Consider the following 23108-nt stretch of genomic DNA (forward strand, 5'->3'; position numbering starts at 1 on the left):
TGGGTGGGTAGGGAAGTGGGGGGCGCTATGGGGGACTTTTGGGATAGCATTGGAAATGTAATTGAGGAAAATATGTAATAAAAAATATTAAAAATTTAAAAAAATTATTATTTAAAATAAATATGGAACAATTTGATGCAGAACTACATTCATCATTATATATGTACACATATATACAAGTGAAAATTTTTCATGTATATGCACATACTACTTTACATATTTCCCATAAAATCAGTACAAAACCTATTGTAACAGCAAATTTACATTGGCAGTATATTGAGAATTCCACCTGCTTTTCAGAGTTACAATACTCATAAAGCTTTGTTATACTAAATTATCAATGTAAAGGTATATGTGTGTATCATAAGTTCTGGTTCACATGTGAGAAATAATATAATGCTACTGTTTTATATTCTCATCAGTATCAAAAATATATTTTTATATTTCAATGAAAATATTTAAGATTAATTCATTTCTTTCCCTGTGATATTATTTACATGGAAACAGTGATTTAGATATTTATATGTTTTATCCTAATTAAATGTAAGTGCCAGGAAAAAAAAAAAACACTTTTTTTTTTACTTCATATGTCAGGAATGGAAATACTATCTGGTGCATTTTAGGCACTCAATATACCAGAAAAATTAGTACATTCAGCTAGAATTGACCAAATGTGGATCTTAAAATACAAATCCTATAACATTCAGCAATGATAATTATAAATTAATATTAATGAACTAAATATATATGGTATATTTATTTTTTATGAATAGCTGCAAATTATACACATATATTTATAATCATGAGTATATCTAAGTTAACTCAACAGAAAATACAAAATGGTATGACAATATCCACAAAATGTACTCCATTTAACTTATAAACACAAAAGGGTAATTAATAACTATATCTTTGTATTAATAATATAATGCTCCATATGTTGTAGAATATTTGTGTTTGCTTTATGCTTAAACACAGAATTTGTATAAAAGCCTGAGTGAAGTCAAGTCTGAAGTGGAAATGGTGATTAAAACCGGACGTCAAATCGTACAGAAAAAGCAGACAGAAAACCCCAAAGAGCTTGATGAACGAGTAACAGCTTTGAAATTGCATTACAATGAGTTGGGTGCAAAGGTGAGTACCTACTTAGAGCAAAATCACATTTTATAATATTTACAGTATATTGCTAAACAGCACTCAAGATAAAATATAATACCAGAAACCCTTATTGTGATTCTCAGTATAATGAGTGTATTTCCAAATGAAACAGATACTAAGATACCTTTATTCTCTGCTTATCCAGATAAAGTAAAAAGGAATATAAAGCTTAAGGAGGTATTTACTTGTGAATCAGATAGTTATTAAAGATTTTTCTTGTTCTCAAATCCTTTCTGTTCAGTTTAAGAAATCTATTTACTATGACTGAAAAACATGTATATATTTTACATTGAGTTATTATTGGAGTGAAATATTGTACTTAGAATGAACTTGGTGGAATGAAGTTAGCACAGTTTGAAATCAAGGCTAGACAATTAATTGTATATTTATTCAAATTATCTTACAAATATTTTTCAATATATATATACATTCATACATGTGTGTATTAACAACATATCTCTATGCTCTCCCCTGCTACTCCTTCTATTTTTAATATATGTCTTTTAAATTTAATTAAATAATTTTAATTTAATATAATTTTATTTTCTGTTTTTGATGTTAACCACATCAAAAGGACAATTAATGTCTATGTCCTTGTATTAATAAAATGCATGGTGAGGGATCATGTTAAATATGTTGTTATCATGTTAATATCATGTTAAATATATCTTTGGTAATATCAAAGAATATTAGTTTTATTTTCTTATACTTTATATGATAAAATGCAATTCAAAAATCTGTATGTTTTATTTGTTTGAACTTAATATTTATTCACATCCATACACTGAAATTTTGTGATGAGTGAGTACTGTTTATTTCTTTTTAGACAGGATCTCATGAAGTACAGGTTTTTCTTGAATTCACCAAGTAGCTGAGGCTGACTTTGACTTCCTGATCCTTCTGCCTCCACCATCTAAGTGGTGGGATTATAACCATATTACAACTTGTACGGCTGATATTTCCTTCAGTAATAAAGAAAAATAAAACAGATCTAGGAAAGGTGAAATTCTTAACTTGCTCTTTCAGTGCAACAGAACCATTGTCTTTAATATGGGAAGTTTTGGTATAGAACGCTATTGAAAAAATCATTTAGAATTTAAAACAACAAAAATAAAATTAGAAGGCTATTAGGACTAAAAATTTGTTATTATTAAAAAAATTAATTGGGGCTGGTGAGATGGCTCAGTGGTTATGAGCACCGACTGCTCTTCCAAAGGTCCTGAGTTCAAATCCCAGCAACCACATGGTGGCTCACAACCATCCGTAAGGAAATCTGATGCTCTCTTCTGGAGTGTCTGAAGAGAGCTACAGTGTACTTACATATAATAAATAAATAAATAAATAAATAAATAAATAAATAAATAAATAAATAAATATTTTTTAAAAGATTCTGTCTTAATAAAACAAAATTTCATTGATAGACTCCTGGTTACCATGAGGAGGCCCTTGGTTTAATACTTATGAGAAACCCTGTCTCTAAAAACAAACAAACAAATAAAAAAAAATTTAATGAATGTAATAATGATTCTACTTATTCTCAAAAGTACAAATTTGATTGCTTATATATAACAATTTAACACTACAATATCATTAACATAAAACAGTGAAATGACACGACTCTTTAATAGCATGTAAGAATGCATCACAGATTGAGGAAATAAATTGTTTTTGAAGTAAATATTAATTTAGAAACATTAGTGATTGAGGTTGTCATTTTAAGAAAATTAAAGACAAAAATGAATTTAAGGAAATCGTTCTTTTAATATATAAATAGAAAAATACTATAATTTAATTACCTTCAAAATTTACATGCTTGTACTTAATTCAGTACATTGTCATTTGTAGTAAACAGTTAATACTGCCATCACAAGATGAATACACTGTGGAATTATCAATAAGAATAATGTATTTTTCAAACTTCTGGGGTCTGCTATTCCATCCTGAAAGTGCTGACCTACCTGATTCATAATGAAGACTTTCTTCTTAAATTGTAGATTACCAGCTTTTCGCTGTGTCATCACTGTAAGGAGATAAAAATCACTCACTCTTTTTTTATCCAAAGCCATTGACCTATAAGATTAGCAACTCATAGTTGTGACCTCAATTAATGACTTTAAAGCACCTGTTCATGTTTTCAAATAGAATTATGTTGAGGTTAAGATATTTGCATAAGGGATTTGAGAATTATAATTTTGTATTCAGCACATTTCTTAGAATTTAGTTTTTTAGTTTTAAAAACACAAATGAGTTACATTGCTCAAAGAATACAAGGTAAGTTTTCTTATATCTAAGTTTCATCAACTTGTATGAGAAATATTCTCTTGGCTCCATTGATATAATACCTTTATTCTTTTATGTCTTCACTATGCTTTGACTGTTTTTGAAAATAAACACAAAGAGCAATATCATCGTCAAAATACAGTTGTTAGTGTACATTAAGACAATAATATTGAAGCATTTTAGCCTCAATTATATTCTTTTTATATATTTATTTTTCTTTCTCACAGACAAGAATAAGGTAAAAATTTTCCTTAAGGTGGCAGTATTTCCTGTATTTTAAAACTTAGTTGCATATAAACAAAAACAAAATAAATAAATAAAAATCAATAACACATGAGCATAGGAAAATAATATTCCTTTGAAATATTGAATCTGGAATTATTTTCTATTAATAGAGCACAGAAATAAAATGACTACACATGGAAGTACATTACAAATATTTTAACCAATTTCATACAGAAAATTTCTTTCAGTAAAATGGGTAGATATTTATAATTCCCTTGGATAAAAAGTAAAAATAAAAATGTGTTAAAATATTCAATCTCGGCCAGTCAGATGACTCGTGTGGTGAAAAAACTTGCGTCCAAGCCTTATAAAATCTCAAAGAGTACACATGGTGGGATTCATAACTCCAGCTGCATATGTAGCAGAGGATGGCCTAATCAGTCATAAATGGGATGAGAGGCCCTTGGTCCTATGAAGGCTCAATAGATGCCCCAGTGTAGGCGAATGCTGAGGCCAAGCAGGTGTGGCTGGGTTTGTGAGCACGGGGAGGGGGAGGAGATAGGGGGCTTTTGGAGGGGAATCCAGGAAAGGAGACAACATTTCAAATATAAATAACGCAAATATCTAATAAAAAAATATCGAGATCAATCCCGAGACCCAACATTGCAGGAGAGAACCAACTCCTCCAAGTTGTCGTCTGTATTACACACATGCTCTATGGCAATAAAAAAAGTTCATTCATGCAAGTGTTCAAACACAGACACACACAGAGAAAGAACAACAGAAAGACAGACAGACAGACACAGACAGAGACAGAGAGAAAGACTAGCACCACCAACCCCACCCAGGAAATAATGTATAGATAAAAGAATAAAATAGTGAATCTATTAGGGGTTGGAATAACTCAATCACAGAAGCACTTGTCTCACAAGCACGAGGATTTGAGTTAGGTGAATTAACAGAATGCATATAAAAATACTGGATTTTGTGACCCATACTTATATAATCCCATGGTTGGGATTAAGAGCGAATAATAATCCTGGGCTAAATGTCAATATTGCTAGGTTAATTTGTTATCCATAGACATGTTCACCAAGAGGAGGTAGACACTATTTCTGAAGATAACACTTGAAGTGGTCTTCTGCTCTCCACACACATGCATATATATGTGTATAAGAACACATAGAAACTCTCATGCTTATGCACCAATAATATACATGAACATGTATATGCATGGATATATAAATCTTGAAAAATTTGAATTTGTATCCAAGATATAAACATTATATATGTGTGTGTATAATACAAATCTCATAAATTTTGTTGAATCTTTAAAATTTATATCAGCATTTTTATTTAAACATGTTAAGTACTTTAGACTTACTTTTAGCTTTCATGCCAATAGTCATGCATACATCTTTAAAGATTGAAGCATAAATATGCATTCATATTCTTTGTATATTTTCTTATATAATTTCATAATAGTTCAGACTAATTGTAAGTCTATTTTTCAGATATTGTATTAATAAAACCAAATCTTGGCTTGGCTATGGTAACCCATGGCTTTAATCCTAGAACTTGGTAGGCAGAGGTAAATAGGTCTCTGAGTTTCAGGCTATCCTGTTCTACAATGTTATAATTAGGACAGCATAAAGAAACACTGTCTCAAAAACAAAACAAAATAAAACAATAACAAAAATCTAACTAATTGGCTAAATAAATAAATAAATAAATTTGTTTTGCTAGCAAAAGAGTAGTATGAATATAATTTTATCATATATTTACATATACCATTTTTATTCAGCCATTTCTTTTTTTTCTTTTTTTTTAAATTTTTATTAGGTATTTTCCTCATTCACATTTCCAATGATATCCCAAAAGTCCCCCATACCCACCCACCCCCACTCCCCTACCCACCCAATCCCCATTTTGGCCCTGGTGTTAGCTTATACTGAACACAAACACTTTATATATTGGAAGGAGTTCAAATTATTATGATACTGACTGAGATTTCTGCTGAGTTTTCCCTTTATTATATTTCATACTGCTTCACATATATACTTGTTAATCTTCTGATGAAGTCTTTTCATTTCTTTTCTTTTCTTTTTATTTGATTTTCATTTAGATCCTGGCTTTTACCGATATGAGTAAATTTCTGAGTGAAATTTTGGTGTTTAAAACCAATTTGTGTTTTTTGTTATAAATTCTGTTTACAAAAGTCGTGTTCTAAGAAAAAGTTATTTTAACATGTAGTAAAGATGAAATTGACAATTCTCTACATTAGATAAATGTTTGCCTCCCTAAAGAAATACTCTTCCTCCTTTTCTTATATCACCTGCCTAGCAAGAGAAGGACTCATTTGTATTTTGAAGACAGTAAGCCTGTTTGTCCATGTCTTTGTCAAATGATTATAGGTCATCTATGAAAAATAGGTCATATCTTCTGTTTGGCTTCTGTTACCCTGTTTGTTTCAAACTTTGGCCACAAATATTGTTTTTATTTTATCAAGAAACAAATTCCCATAATTTATATTGTTACTGCTATCACAGCAGCAGGTACAAGTCACTATATTTTGGTTAAGCATTTCTGTTGCTTAAAACTTTTGAACTCACGATTAATTTCCTGACTATATGATAAGATGGAATGCAATACATAAGAATATGGTTATTTTCCAGTGATTAGAATACAAAAATCCCAATAAAGTGGCTATATGAAGTTGACTTACAAAGTAAGCCTAATTTAATACATTATTATTATATTTAGGTAACAGAGAGAAAGCAACAGTTGGAGAAATGCTTGAAGTTGTCCCGTAAGATGAGAAAGGAAATGAATGTCTTAACAGAATGGCTGGCAGCAACAGATACAGAGTTGACGAAGAGATCAGCAGTTGAAGGAATGCCAAGTAATTTGGATTCTGAAGTTGCCTGGGGAAAGGTATATTCCATATTACTGAAAGTTAATTTTAAGATGTATGAAAACTCATAGTAAACGATTTTATAAACAAATAGTAATGCCTAAAAGTAATATAATTGTCATTATTATCTTGCTTCATTTTTCCTTTTCTCAAGAATTAATAAAGTTAACTATACATTTCAAACCAGATAATTAAGATAGTAAACTTTATGAAAACTCTCTCCAAAGCATACATTGAATAAATGGTTTATGAATGAATCCTCTAAATTACATAACTTATTACATAAAAATAGTATAAAAATATCTATTGACCAATATAGATAAACCAAATGGATCATATCAATTTAAAGATTTAAATATGTCATTCACAGAGATAAAGTTCTATGTACCTCAAATAGAATGCTTATATGGAACATACAACAAGAGATGCAGCAAGTTACGGTGACTGTGAATAGTTCAGGATATAGACCTGGGTATAATTATGAATAATCTAAAGGACCTGTGAAGGTTCTGTCATTCTCTCACCAAGGGCATCTGCCCTACATTCATTCTTCCTCGAAAACTCTTCTCATTTCTCTGACAGACAGAGAGATGTTTATCACTGCCTAAAATTTAACGTGAAACACTCATAGTTTAATTTTTCCTAGGTAATTCATTACTAGATTATTTGAATTTGTCCTAATTTAAAAAAAAGAAACAACTTATGTAATTCGTATCAATAGCACATTTTCATCTTAGACTTTGCCAAGGCACTGGACCCTTTTAAAGCATACTATCATTTTAAAAGATTTCGAGTATTTGAATGTGTTAATTAGCTATCCTAAGATATTTGCACTGATTTTTATTCCAGTGATGATAGCATCATTATACTCCAAAATTTCAAAATATAGAATGCATTATGTAAACATTTATGATGACAGGATGTCATTCTCAAAAACATTTTTCCTTCATAAATGTAGAGGATGTATAGTGGTAATTTTTAAAAAATAAGTAATGGTAGATTATATTCCCTTTCAAGCCACTTAGAACAGTTATTTAGCATTACAACTCTTATTTCAAGATCATATATTATTTGAGATTATTATGATAAGGAAAAACGTATGGTATAAAGTAAAAATTGAATTGGTTTTATTTTCCTCTTACTACTCTATCATATAATGTCTTTATGTTTTTAAAATTAAAACAATAATTATATGCTTAGGTTCAAGCTATGCTACCATAAAATTGTCCCAGATGAAATATTTCAGAGAAAGTAAATATGAGATTTTTATCTCATGTACTCTCACTAGTTTTGGTTTAGGAAATAATTTTGGTATAAGAAAACATCCAGAGGCTTGGGTCGTTTCTTTGCAAGATCATTGGTATGTTTCTCCTCTTGGTATAAAACTTGCTCATCCACAAAAAGGAAGATAATGGAGTAGAGAACATCAGTTCGCTATGTATGGTAAGAGCTTCATGCATTATTTCTGCTCTTATTTCATTTGCCAGAACTAATGTTGCCTGATCTATTTACCAGACTTGGTAACAAAGTATCAACTTGAGATGAGCAAAGTTGCACCCTCCTAAAATGACCTTGCACTGAAATGAATACAGAGAGAATATCTTTTAAGGGATCATTATCTTGGCAAAAGTAGTATCTTACTGGCCTTTCATCTGAAAAACAAGGAAAAAGTAAATAAAATCTACATAACCTGCAAACCTATAAAAATCTGTCAGTGCATAGAAGCTTCTAGTTTAAGTAGCCATAAAGTAGTTCAAATATTTTGTTCTTTTCTTCATAAAATATAAAAAATGTGCAAATTGCCTTTCAGGTATTCATGAATACTATCCAGAATTGATTTTCAGTAAGCTCTTATCATCACAGGCATATCTTTATTGCTTGTTTTGAAATGATCTAGTTCAATCAATTGTCAAGACTTCCTTAGGAGACTGTACAAAGCAATAGTTTAAAAACTCATTTTCCATAGTTCTAGAGAATGAAATTTCAAGATCAGTAGTCAGGATAGTTACTTTCTTCTGAAATAATTCCCTGTGGCTAGTAGATATGCATATTGTTTTTCACATTAGCGTCATCTGTGGACATATCTGGATACCAAATTAATCTTATTATGGTATCAGTCACAGAGATTCATAATCACTATGTCATTATAACAGTTACCTCTGCAAATATCCTATTATTATAGAGTCACATTCAGAGGTACTGGCATTTGGAACTTCATCACGTGCATTTGGGGGGGTATAAAATAAATTCTAACAAAGGAGAAGCCATGGACTATCGAAATTTCCATAATATTGCATAATGAACTAGATCTAAAGGTGAAATGAAATTCAGCTAATTGCATTTCATGAGCAACTTAGGAGAAATTTTAGAGTTATACCAAATATAGTCTTTTTCTAGAATCTCCATAAAGATTTTTCCTCTCTTTCTTAAAAATTTATATTATCCTTAATGACTCCCCTGCTACGCACACGAAAATTCCACCACAATGTCTTTCAGTAAGTTCTCTAAATTATAGGAGGTTTGAATATTCTGGAGCTTTGGCCATGGATTGAATCTTCATCTAATCTCCTTAGTTTGCTCACAGTTAATATACTTTCTTGGCAGAAGGGGATACCACTTGCTTCTAGCTCCTCTGTTCTCTATATAACCCCGCCATTTTTGTTACATGTCTTTGTGACAGTTTTCCCTTTGTGGTGTCTTGGCCTCCTGGCTTACCAATTTTCCAGTTCTTCCCTGTCCTCTTCCCCTTTACCTCATATGACCTGGTCCAGTTTTCTGGGCATATTCTTACTCTCCCAGACATCTTTGTCTCCGCTTCTTGTCTCCCTATTATTTATAACAACAACAACGACAAAAACAATAACATGTCTCCCTATTATTTATAACAACAACAACGACAAAAACAATAACAACAACCAAATGAAAAGCAAACATAAACCAAAATTTAAAAAAATAACCTATCACAACCATTTAATAGTAGTAATATGCTACTTCTATTTCTTTTTATCTCCCATTCGCTCCTCTGGAGTCAACACTGACTTTCTATAAACATTAGCTTCAAACACATGATCCTGATGCTTTAGCTCATGTAATGCTGGGAATACAGGTAAATTAGAATTGTCTCAGTGTTCAACTAGAATTTTTAATTCCTTAAAAATAAATTTGATCAGTTGAACATAAAATAATTTTCTTATGTAACCATTAGCACATTTCATTTATTTTACTTCAGTGTCATTATTGAAGAACACCGAGTCATTTAGATAAGCTCCCTGAACTCACAGTGTCATCTAAAATGCAAGAGTTAAACATGATTCCCTAAAATGTTCTTGTTCTATATTACTTTTGAATTGATATTCTTCTATATAGTGCACATCTGCATTGTTTTATAGAAATAGAGTTGTGTCACAAAATCAATTAAAGGAAAAAATTGAACTCAATTCAGCATATTAAATAATAGAAAAATACAAGGTGAATAATGACTGTATCAATGGACACTAACAATATGTATGACTGCTCTGTGATGTGGTTAAATAGAAGGGAAGATTTTTTTCATTATATAAGAGAGAGAGCAGTCAGGAGCATCTGGAAGAGTACAGAGCAGAGACAGAAAGTAGTAGACAGGACACAGGCTGCAGACAAATCACGAGAGGGGAGGGGACAAAGGGGAGGGGAGAGAAGGCAGAGGGAGAGGAAGAGAAAGTTTGAGGGAGAAAGAGATTACAGCAAGATAGAAGACAAAAAGAAGGGCAAAATAGGCCAAAAAGAGTAAGACAACAGAGAAAACATATCCAAAATATCAGGGGTTAAACAACAAAAGCTCAGAGGGATGCAAATTGAAAGAAGGAAGTCAAAATTTGCAGATGATATGATAGTATACTTAAGTGACCCAAAAAATTCCACCAGAGAACTCTTTCAGCTGATAAACAGCTTTAGCAAAGTGGCTAGATATAAAATTAACTCAAATCCATACCCTTCCTCTATTCAAGGATATATAGGCTGAGAAAGAAATTAGGGAAACAACACCCTTCACAATAGTCATAAAAAATATAAAATAACTTGGTGTGACTCTAACCAAACAAGTGAAAGATCTTTATAACAATAACTTCAAGTCTCTGAAGAAAGAAATCTAAGAAGACCTCAGAAGATGAAAAGATCTCCCATGCTCATGGATTGACAGTATTAATATAGTAAAAATGGCCATCTTGCTGAAAGCAATCTACAGATTCCATGCAATCCCTATCAAAATTTCAACTCAATTATTCACAGAGTTAGAAAGCATAATTTGCAAATTCTTCTGGAATAACAAAAATTCTGGATGGCCTAGTAGGCCATCAATGGGAGGAGAGGCCCTTGGTCTTGCAAAGATTATTTGCCCCAGTACAGGGGAATGCCAGGACCAAGAAGCAGGAGTTGGTGGGCTGGGGAGCAGGGCAGGAGGGGGAGAGTATAGGGGAATTTTGGGATAGCATTTGAAATGTAAATGAAGAAAATATCTAATAAAACCCAAAAATCCTAGGATAGCAAAAACTATTCTCAACAATAAAAGAACTTCTGGGGGAATCACCATTCCTGACGTCAAGCTGTATTATAGAACAATAGCAATAAAAAGTGTGTGGTATTGGTACAGATACAGACAGGAAGATCAATGGTATAGAACTGAAGATCAAGAAATGAACCCACACACCTATAGTCACTTGATCTTTGACAACGGAGCTAAAATCATCCAATGGATAAAAGATATTTTCAACAAATGGTGTTGGTTCAACTGGTTGTCAGCATATAGAAGAATGAAAATCAATCCATTCTTATCTCCTTGCACAAAGCTCAAGTGCAAGTGGATCAAGAACCTCCACATAAAACCTGATACACTGAGACTAATAGAAGAGAAAGTGAGGAAGAGCCTCAAACACATGTGCACAGGGAAAAATTTTCCTGAACAGAACACCAATGGCTTATTCTCTAAGATTGAGAAATGGGACCTCATAAAATTACAAAGATTCTGTAAGGCAAAGGACAACTGTCAATAGGTCAAAACAGCAACCAACAGATTGGGGAAAGATCTTTACTTATCCTACATCTGATAGAGGGCTAATATCCAATATATAGAGAGAACTTCAGAAGTTAGACTCTGTAGCCACCAGCAGTCATGGGTTACTGGGTTATTGAAAGGAAAGCTGGGGATGAATGGGAAGAACAGCAAGAGAAATAATGAGCCAAGACCAGGTTCTCTGATCAAGTCTCAATATTTAATTTTAGGGTCTTGAATGTAAAGGGTGGGAGGCCCATCACTCACTTTGCCAGGCTCTTCTTGTTTTGTCAGAATCTAATCAGGAAAGCAAGATCAGGCTGTTCAGCAGTTGGTGGCTTCCTGCAGGAAGCTACAAATGTGGCAGACAATAGACTTTACATAGGTCTGAAGACTCCACCCTAGGTGGGCTAACCAACTGTGGCAGAAACAAGGACTGATCCAGCCTGCTCAAAGCAGGGGGAAGGGCACAAGACTACAGAGAATGAAATAACCCTATTAAAAATGAGGTACAGAGCTAAACAAAGAATTCTCAACTGAGGAATATTGAATGACGGAGAAGCACCTAAATAGATATTCAACATCCTTAGTCATGAGGGAAGTGCAAATCAAAACAACCCTGAGATTCCACCGCACACCACTCAGAATGGCTAAGATCTAAAACTCAGGTGACAGCAGATGCTGGTGAGGATGTGGAGAAAGAGGAAGACTTCATTGTTGTTGGGATTGTAAACTGATACACCCACTCTGGAAATCAGTCTGAGTACCCAGATATACCACTCCTGGGCATATACCCAAAAGATGTTCCAACATATAACAAGGAAACATGCTCCAACATGTTCATAGCAGCCTTATTTATAATATCCAGAAGCTGGAAAGAACCCAGATGCCCTTCAACACAGGAATGGATATAGAAAATGGGGAAATTTACATAATGGAGTACTAGTCACCTATTAACAACAATGACTTCATGAAATTCTTAGACAAATGGTTGGAACTGGTAAATATCCTCCTGAGTGATATAAACCAATCACAAAAGAACACAAATGTTATGTACTCACTGATAAGTGAATATTAGCCAAAAAGCTCTGAAAACCCAAGGTACAATTAACAGACCACATGAAGTTCAAGAAGGAAGACCAAAGTGTGGATTCTTCAGTCTTTAGAAGGTAGAACAAAATACAGGAGGAAATATGGAGACAAATTTTGGAGCAGAGACTGAAGAAAAGGCTATATGAAGACTGCCCTACCTGGAGATCAATCCTATATGTAGTCACCCAACCCAGACACTGTTGTCAATGCCAACAAGTGCTTGCTGACAGAAGCTTGATATAGCTGTTTCCTGAGAGGCTCTGCCAGTGCCTGACAAATACAGAAGTGAATATTTGCAGCCAACCATTGAACCAACCATGGGGTCCCCAGTGGAGGAGTTCGAGAAAGGCCTGAAAGAGCTGAAAGGATTTGCAACCCCATAGAAAGAAACAAAATATCAACTAACCAGAACCCCCAGAATTCCTAGGGACTATACCACCAACCAAGGAGTACACATGGATGGAACCATGGCTCCAAATGCATATGTAGCAGAGGATGGCCTAGTTGGGCATCAGTGAAAGGAGAGGTGCTTGGTCCTGTGAAATCTCAATGCCCCATTGTAATGGAATTTGCGTGCAGGAAGGCTGGAGTGGGTGAGTGGGTACTTATGAGACAGGGGGACAAGGGGAGTGGGGTTGGGATAGGGTATTTATGAAGGGGAGACCTGGAAATGGGAAAACATTTGAAATGTAAATAAAGAGAATATCCAATAAAAATGCCTTTCCATTTGCCAATGTTTTCTTACATGTTTCTTACCTGGGAAAATTGAAAAATATACAAATAAATGGACTCAATTTCGATGTTTTTCGATTTGTCTGCCCAACTGTAGCTAGAATCACTGTATTTTTCCTTGAGGGTTTGTTATTTTCCAAGAACTATAAATCTCATCATTCCAGAAAGTTACCTGATTCCTGGGGAAGTGAGGCGTATAGGTTAATTATGGTCCTTACACTGAAGACTGTTGGAAAATATTAGTCATGTAATATCGATGAGTTTTGAGCAGAATTATGGAATATACATCCAAATATGTTAAATATATTTTGTATTTTTTAAACAAACTTTTAAAATTTTTAAATAAATTTAATTTCTACTCATAGTTTCTAGGAATAATTGGCACATCTCATCACTGTCTTTGCTCTAAAAGTGTGAGAACTATTTTTTATTTCTAAAGTCTGTTACATGATCATTCTCATGAAAAATTACTCTTCTTTTTAAAAGAGAGAATAGTAATTTATCTGTGAAGTGAAATATCACTAGCAGATCATTAACTTGGTACAATGAATGCATCAAACAGCTGTTACTTAGAAAATAGAACATCTGTTAAATGCCATTGAAGTCACTATTCACTGTCATTACAGTTATGGCTATAATTTTTATTCTGTACATTCTTATTTCATGAAAGTCTTTAATGGATGATGCATTATTAAGAAAAAGTCTATATATATTACATGAAAAATCCTATATATATGTATGTATATATATATATATATATATATATATATACACACACACACACACACACACACATATATATATATATATATATCCATGTGTGTGTGATTCTTTAATATATCACTATATTCTGTCGTGTAGCTTAAGTACAAATTATGTCCTATATATTAAGCCGGGACAGAATAATGCAAGGTCTCAAAACTAACTCAGACTTCTTTCTTCTGTACTACTGTGGAACACAGCATACATACATACATACATACATACACTATGAATGTAATGGTAATTGTCTTGGAAATTACAATTTAAAACCTCCAGCATAATACAGTTATATCTTTTCATTTGATTTCAATTGTCCATTTTCCTATGTAAAGATATGCTGAGATAGTTACACATATGTTGGACCATGAAAGGCAGCCTGTTTTCTGATCGACGTAGGTTCAAACCCCGAAGACCCAACAGATCAATATGCAAGGAACAGAAGATGTGTTTGCCATGCTCCCAGACATAGGCTTCTAACATGAGGCCCCAGCTCCATAATTCTGTGGCCTCCATTCACCTAGGCTGTCCAGACTCCATCCCCAGAGTTACCTGGCAATAGTCAGGTATGCTCCTCCCCATAGTTACCTGGAAACAACAAGGTAGACCAGCCCACTATAAAAGCGGCTCCTTGATCCCTCTTCTCTCTCTCTCTCTCTCTCTCTCTCTCTCTCTCTCTCTCTCTCTCTCTCTCTCTCTCTCTTTTTCTCTCTTTCCCCTGCCTTTCTACAATAAAGCTCTAAAACCATAGACTGCCTTCTTTCATCTAGACTTACCATGCTGGAGCAATAAAATAGGCCTTCTCCTAAAGAGCCTTGTCTAATCTGTGGGAAGGCCCGTCCTGCTGTGGTTCTATGGGGTCTCTTGTCTGCCTGCCTAGAGCCCCAGAGCTCTGGGGGATGTGGGTTCCCTCCTTTATTTCCCCATGCCCAGTGCCCCACACACATACACATGTATGATCAAATATTTTAAGATACCTTTTATATGTATATTAGTTAATCCTTCATGTACATTTTAGTCAATAAGATATAAATAGTACCTCCAATAAAATCACTGCAATATCCTAGTAAAAGAAATGATATTGTAATGAAATGGTAGTAAGTACATATTTGAATAAATTGTGGTATGGTAAAGACTTGGCAGTTAAGAGGACTGGCTGTCATTAAGTGTCACTTTTAAATATGGTTGCATCTCTTTACAAATTAACTTTAACTTCATTGTTTGAAATTACTGGTAAGTATTAAGGGCATATCTGTATTCCATCCATTTCATAATGTAATGCAGGGTGCATTTGCATTCCAGCCAGAAAATATAGACTTAGAAGGATTTTAGATGTTTTCTATTTCCAGAGCATTTGCTGATTAAAATTCCTCTACAATTCACCTTAGTATATGTACCTTACCACTAAAATAACCATTAGTATGCCCTAAAATAACTTTTGCTATTACCTATGATGAGTTGATCTCAATGTATTTTTCCCAATTTCTTTGATGATGGTGCAAATTTTCAGAGAGGAAATTAATCTGTTTTACACATTCCTTCATGATAAAGAAAGCAGAGTAATTTTAAAATACTTTGGGGACTAGAAAATAGTACATTTATTTACTGGAAAACATCAAACTTATTGCTTAGTATTTCTCAACCTACCTGATTATATGTTTTACCCAGAAAATGTTAACATTTGCAGTAATTGTGGTTTCAGTAGAATTCTTCTCAGTAAAAATTTCCTACACCCAATACCACTTGATGAAACATATGCAGTTTCAATGTTGCTATTCTTATATCTACAAAAGTAGATATAACAAGGTGAATATAATGAATATAATCATATGTTTTCACCATTTTAAAATAAAAGAGGAGCTTACACATAATAACTTTAAGGAGAAAACTAGGTATAATTGAGTATAAAGACAATATTATTTTATTTCTGTACCTAGAACAATGACTACCTTCAACATTTATAGAGTATATATTTCACCCTTCAGTGTACGGGGTTTTTAAAGGGTTTAAATTTATTTTGTATCTATTCATTTCTAAATGAGCTATGTCTGCCCAAAACTTGGATCTTCCCTTATTCCAAAAGACATTTAATAGTATTATCTGTGGCAAATCAACAATAGTTTCTGGTGTCTAATTGGAATGCAATAAATAGTCATTATTGATATCTGAACAAATTGATTTTAGGCAATTCTAGTTTCATTCTTGTACAAAAAAAAGACCCCTACATTAAATAAAATCCTTTGCTTTATAGCAGATAAATTCATTTGGCATGATTTACTTAAGTATTTGTATTTTAATATAAACGTAATAATAACATACAAATATAAGAATCTATAAATGAAAATGATTATTTGTTGAAAATACCTACAAGTAAGAAATCTACTGTCTGATATTCGTATCTGCTTTATATTAACACTTCTATGAGTGTGTTTGTGTGAAGTTTATTTTAATCTATTTGTGAATTTACTTTGATTTGTCATTATTCAACTGTGATGTCTTGTTTTGACTTTGTGGTTGTTAAGATATTGGCTTCATTTGTTAATGACTTTTCTTCTTTGTATCAGATTCTATGTACATTTATTTTATACTGAGGAAACATTATGAGAAGGGTTCATTAAATTTAATTAGGTGCCGAAAATATACATTTCTCTAAAAGGCTGAATACACTGCTGCAGAAAAATGATTGAGTCATAGTAGTTTAATTTTCAAAATACAGGTATTTATTCACAGATTAGTTTTAAATTGTCTGCCTTTAACAAATACATGGTCAAATTAATAAACATGCAATATTCATTTAAAAATCTCTATGTTTAGTTAATATATATGTATTATATATGTGTATATATATATACATATTTAAAATTCATATTTGTATAACAATGTATACTTGCTATACCCAGTAATGAAGGTACAATATATATGGGAAAATTTCATGGTTCATAAACAAATGGTTTTAGGTTCACGACCTTACAAAAATTTTACATGACAACCAAACTCACAACCCTTTTACAAATTTAATGTCTTAATGCTACAAATAGAGCATGGCTTGAAGTTTAATGCTATTTTTTCCTACAGGCTACTCAAAAAGAGATTGAGAAACAGAAGGCTCACTTGAAGAGTGTCACAGAATTAGGAGAGTCTTTGAAAATGGTGTTGGGCAAGAAAGAAACCTTGGTAGAAGATAAACTGAGTCTTCTGAACAGTAACTGGATAGCTGTCACCTCCAGAGTAGAAGAATGGCTAAATCTTTTGCTGGTAAGAATAGAGGCTGGAAGCTTTTTGTCTTAGTCTGGGTTTTATTTCTGTGAAGAGGCACCATAACCATAGCAACTCTTTTAAAGGAAATCATTTAGTTGTGCCTGGCTTAGAGTTTCAGTGGCTTATGCCATTATCATCATGGTGGGAAACATGGCAATATGCAGGCAGACAAGGTGCTGAGAGTTCTAATTCTTGATCTGCAAGCAGCAGAGTGGGAGATTTTGTTGTATACTGGGCAAAGATTAAGAATATGAGACATCAAAGCCTATCCCCACAGTGAAAGACTTCCTAAACATAAACCAACCTACTCCAGTAAAGCCACACCTCCTAATATTATGGACTTGTGGGGACCATTTTCTTTTAAAACACCACACTTTTCCACTCTTCTTTATCAACAACCTAGCAAAACAAAACAAAAACAAGGAAATAATGATTTAGGAGTGATATTTGTATTTGAAAATTCAACTGATCTCTCTATATACTGATGTAGGAACTCATAATTTTAATATTTTTTTCAGTACTTATCTTTTTTTGTTGTTGTTTTTTAGTTTTTGTTTTTTGTTTTGTTTTGTTTTTTTAGTTTTTTTGTTTTTGCTTTTTTTTTTTTTTTTTTTTTTTTTTTTTTTTTGAGACAGGGTTTCTCTGTATAGCCCTGGCTGTCCTAGAACTCACTTTGTTGACCAAGCTGGCCTTGAACTCAGAAATCTGCCTGCCTCTGCCTCCCAAGTGTTGGGATTAAAGGCGTGTGCCACCACCGCCCGGCTGCTTTCTATTTTTGATATATTACTTAAAGGGAATTTCACTGTTTTCTTTGTAGATAGTTGAATAAATGTTTTAGGAATTTTGTCCACCCAATAACATGGTATATTTTCATACAATTCAGGAATACCAGAAACACATGGAAACCTTTGATCAGAACATAGAACAAATCACAAAGTGGATCATTCATGCAGATGAACTTTTAGATGAGACTGAAAAGAAGAAACCACAACAAAAGGAAGATATTCTTAAGGTAGCAAATGAAATTATATGAGAAGTAGTTTTCAAACTGTACCTGTTATGACAATAATGTTTTAACAACAAATACCAAATACTTTTTCATAAAGCCTAACATTTTTATTTTTTCTGTCTTGCTTCCTTCTTTTGTTCATCTATCATTATTTTCTATTTTGAGATACTAATTCCTTTCAATTCTTTCTCGTTGTTTAGAAGTTACCATAATTATAGAGATCTGTAACTTAGATATTTGTCGAATTTCATATCTGAACTTTCTATACTTAAGCTTAACCCATAAAGGGTTACAAAAATTTTTTTCTGCCATATTGTGAGTCATTCTTTTTTTAATAGCCGTATTATTGTATATAACATCAACATAGTTTCTTGTTTATTAATATAGCCCTTATTAAATACTTATTTTTCTATTTGCTAGTGCCATAGCTCAATCTTAGTATACATTTAGTTTTGTTGCTCTAAAATCCCTAAATTCAGTGTAGTGTAAACTCCCAGAGTTTTAAAATATTTATGTCATTCTACAATAGATTATTTAACAGCACATGACACTGTTTCATGTAAAAATGATTCTAAACTATTACACAATTTTACTTTCATGTGAAACATATAGATATTTATGAAATACAAATTAATTTTTCTTTGTTCTTCGGCAAATTATCAAGATACCACATTGTACAAGAGCAATTATTACAAAATCTAAAGTATGAAATATTTTAGAGCAATTAAATAAGGGATATTTCAACATGGTATTGTTCGTTTTCATCAGCTTATGTAAATCAATGCAGGTTTAAAGAAAATTAACACATTTCAACGTGGTTTTCTCAATTTTTATTGTTATCATTCAGGCATCCTTTGTTTTAAATCACAAGATCAATTTAACCTTTGCTTTAAAATATGATTTCTAAACTAGATGTGTGAAACAAAAGTATATCTAATTGATACTTTATATCTATTTGATGTTTTACACTAACCAAAATAAAAGTGTATTTTTACAGATATAATTAAATTCATAATTCACTACTTTGATTTTTTTGAAACTTTTGGTAATGTTTGATTACTATTACCATTTAAAAATTCAGCTATTATTCCAATTTCTGTCTTTCCTTTATTGTGGTTACTAGATTTTGAAAACTTAGGCTATTCCTATGTTATACAAATTATTATAGAATACATATTGTCTTTAACTTGTGAATTCCTGTCAGTCTTTCAAGACTGTTCGGATCATCGTGGTATACCATCATTTTTAGCTCTCATTTTATGTTTTAGTACTGTAGATTTTTTTTAATTAGGTATTTATTTCATTTACATTCCCAATGCTATCCCAAAAATCTTCCACACCCTCCTACACCCACTCCCCCACCCACCCACTCCCACTTCTTGGCCCTGGCGTTCCCCTGTACTGAGGCATATAAAGTTTGCACAACCAATGGGCCTCTCTTTCCACTGATGGCCAACTAGGCCATTTTCTGATACATAGATTTGGGTTTTTTAATGAAATACTAAAGACTTTCTAGGATATCTTTAAAAATATTTATCTTATTATCTGGGCTATATCTAGGTATGGATCTGTGCTATAATCTGTAGTCTTAATTCTTATTATATCAAGGGGTAGCATATAATGACAAAGTTCATGCAAATATTGTATATACTACAAGCCTGATATGAAATATGGGGCCTTTCTCTACTTGTTTCATGCATAATATTCCTCCTTTTATATGAGGTGCAGTAGATTTATGTATTAGAGAATCACCCTTTACCATGATATCAAAAAAAAAAAGAAGAAAGAAGAAAAATATAAGAAAAAAGAGGTTCTTAGAAGTATCAGAAAAGAATAGGAAAGTGTGCTTCAAGTACTTTTCCTCCTAAGCAAATAATTTAGTGGTGCTATGAAACTGAATTTCAGTAAGGATAAGAAATACTATTAACTGCATAATAATATGCTTATTTCCAGACAATAACTAGAAGCCAGAGAATTTTTTAAGTAGACAGATTAAACAGACATATATGAAACTTAAAAAAGTAGTGTCCTAGAAGTTTTAAGATTACACACAGCTTAATTCTACTTCCCTATTATTGAAATTTGTTTTTTTTCACTATCTCTGCATGCTTGCCATTCTTCTTATCGTCTTCCTCTCCCTTTCCTACTCTGCTCCTCTCTCTCTCTCTCTCTCTCTCTCTCTCTCTCTCTCTCTCTCTCTCTCTTCCTTTCCATCTGTTGCAATTTTGATTACTAACTTAAAGCCCTGTTTCTTGCTCATGGAATATAGCGTTTAAAGGCTGAAATGAATGACATGCGCCCAAAAGTGGACTCCACACGTGACCAAGCAGCAAAACTGATGGCAAACCGCGGTGACCACTGCAGGAAAGTAGTAGAGCCCCAAATATCTGAGTTCAACCGTCGATTTGCAGCTATTTCTCACAGAATTAAGACTGGAAAGGTAGGAAGATCTACTTCAAGGTGGAAACTTGTCCTAAATGATCTCTTGCGAAGGTTGCGCAATACTCTGAAGGGGGCAAGGAATCCCCACAACAAGGTTTTGAAAAGAAAAATGAAAATGAAGCCCAAAATATACTTAAGGAAATTTTGCCACTGACTATAACGGAGATACATCTCTCTTACTTTCTTTCTATCTTTCTTTCTGTCCCACGTTCTCCTGCCACAGCTATGCTAGAACTGCACCCTGCAATGCATTTGTACTTTCAGGGATCACCTATAATTCAGTAACAGAGCATGCAGCAGGCCAAAATCAATAAATAAATAATTTTAAAAAGCACAAAAGACATCTACCTAAATAAAGCACTACTGAAATATTTTAATCAATATAATATTGCTCGTGTGTAATGCATATCGTATATCCACAATGAGGCCTTGTACATCTGCATGATCGAGGGTATTTGTACCTCTTTCCTTGTTATGCACTTTTGTGTATATAATTTGCTCATGCTAATTGAAAGCATTGTGACAAAATCCATTAGGTTATACTGAAATACTCAAACCTTGAAATTGAATGAATGTGAAACTTAAATTCTATATTTTGTGTAGCTTTGTATGCCTATTAATAGTCGATTTAATTAAGAACTGGAGATTATAGTATTTTTGCATGATAATCTTCATGTTTATATAACATGTAATAGATATAAAATCAACTTAAATAGTTTGCCAAAATATGTATATACCAGATTATAGAATTTCAATGTTTTGAGGAGGATTTAAAATGCAAAGAATTATTTGAAAATTTACACATTGTAGTCTGACCCATTTTTCATGGAACATATGCAAATATATATCTGTACAAAAACACATATTTAAAAATATAGTTAAATATTGCAATAATTCAATTGAAAAATTAATATATATTGATAAAACAATTCAGATTTTACCATATTGTCTTTTATTTGCTTCTTCTTATTTACTAAAATTGACTAGATATGTTATTGATACTGTGCTAGGGTTCTGAAGGAATAATTATAATTTGTCATCACAGTAAAACTAAAATGGCAGAGATGAAGTATATCTGATTATTTGCCTATTTATTTGTTGATTTTCAGGTAAATAGAATGCATTAAAACTTATTTTTATCAATATGGTCATCAAAATTTATATATATATGCATATATATACACACACATATGTATGTATATATATTTATATATATAACAATTTCTAAAGTTTCTAAGGCATTGTAGTGAGTCAGAATATATATTTGCAGAATGCATTAATATATATAATATATTATCAGAAAATATAAATAATTTATATCATCAATTATAAAAATTCACTTTCAAAATATATAATTTATGACATTAAAAAATGTTAAACAGGCTCTTAAATTTTGTTTTTTGGCGTGCATACTTCTTTAAGATTATACTTTTGTTATTAAGTAGCAATCCTTGTTACTTTTGATGATATTTATGATCTAAATAACTGAATGAATTTAATTTCAACAACCCTAATAATGTTATTAAATGTTATGTTGTTCCCATGATGCATATACAATTTTGATAAACTACTAAGCTTTAAGAAATATAAAAGAATATGTGGATGTACCTTTTTAGAAATTATGTCATAAGATTATGGCTCCCAGATAATACATTGAAAAAGAGAACGTTTATCCTTTATAATAGATCTTTCTTTAAAAGAATTTCATAACTAAGTTTTCAAATAAATTTTCCTACATTCTGCATGAAAATGTGATTAGTAATTTAGAAATCATGCATCAAGTAGGGCATTCAAATCTGATATTTTACTCATCCTTCCAAGCAAAGCATAAAATATTCCAAATCAATTGTTTCCATATATTGATAAATCAGTCATATTTCACCACACTGAGTATTCCTGTTTTCCCTTAATTACCAAAAATGACTAGATATGATATTGATACTTTTCTGAAAAGATAATTATGCTTTATCATTCTAAAACTACACCTACATTGTTAAAATGTGTCTGATTTTCTGTTGTACCAAAAATGATATTGAACTTCCACTTTACTGGTAATTGTACAAATGCAAGGATATTAAAATATTTGGTCAAGGAATGTTTATTTATAAACACAAAACCAAATTGCCAAAATAAAAATATGTTTAATATTAAAACTTCTTCAATGAGATTATTAAAAGCACCTCTAAGTTGGAGGAAACAAAGCTAAATTTGCC

The 23108-nt window shown here is 32.2% G+C and overlaps 1 protein-coding gene across 4 annotated transcripts in view; it reads left to right on the top strand.

Moving 5' to 3' along the window:
• The window catches only part of Dmd (dystrophin), a 2293239-nt gene that overhangs the window by 1010923 nt on the left and 1259208 nt on the right, over positions 1–23108 (top strand). For all 4 annotated transcript variants that reach the window (XM_029473189.1, XM_021152893.1, XM_029473188.1 and 1 more), the window contains exons 33-37: positions 979–1134; positions 6427–6597; positions 17262–17441; positions 18328–18456; positions 20723–20893. In XM_029473189.1, the coding sequence (XP_029329049.1) occupies positions 979–1134; positions 6427–6597; positions 17262–17441; positions 18328–18456; positions 20723–20893 (807 nt within the window). The remainder of the gene's footprint in view (positions 1–978; positions 1135–6426; positions 6598–17261; positions 17442–18327; positions 18457–20722; positions 20894–23108) is intronic.

Source organism: Mus caroli, chromosome X, assembly GCF_900094665.2.
Source record: "Mus caroli chromosome X, CAROLI_EIJ_v1.1, whole genome shotgun sequence".
Classification (NCBI taxonomy): Eukaryota; Metazoa; Chordata; class Mammalia; order Rodentia; family Muridae; genus Mus; species Mus caroli.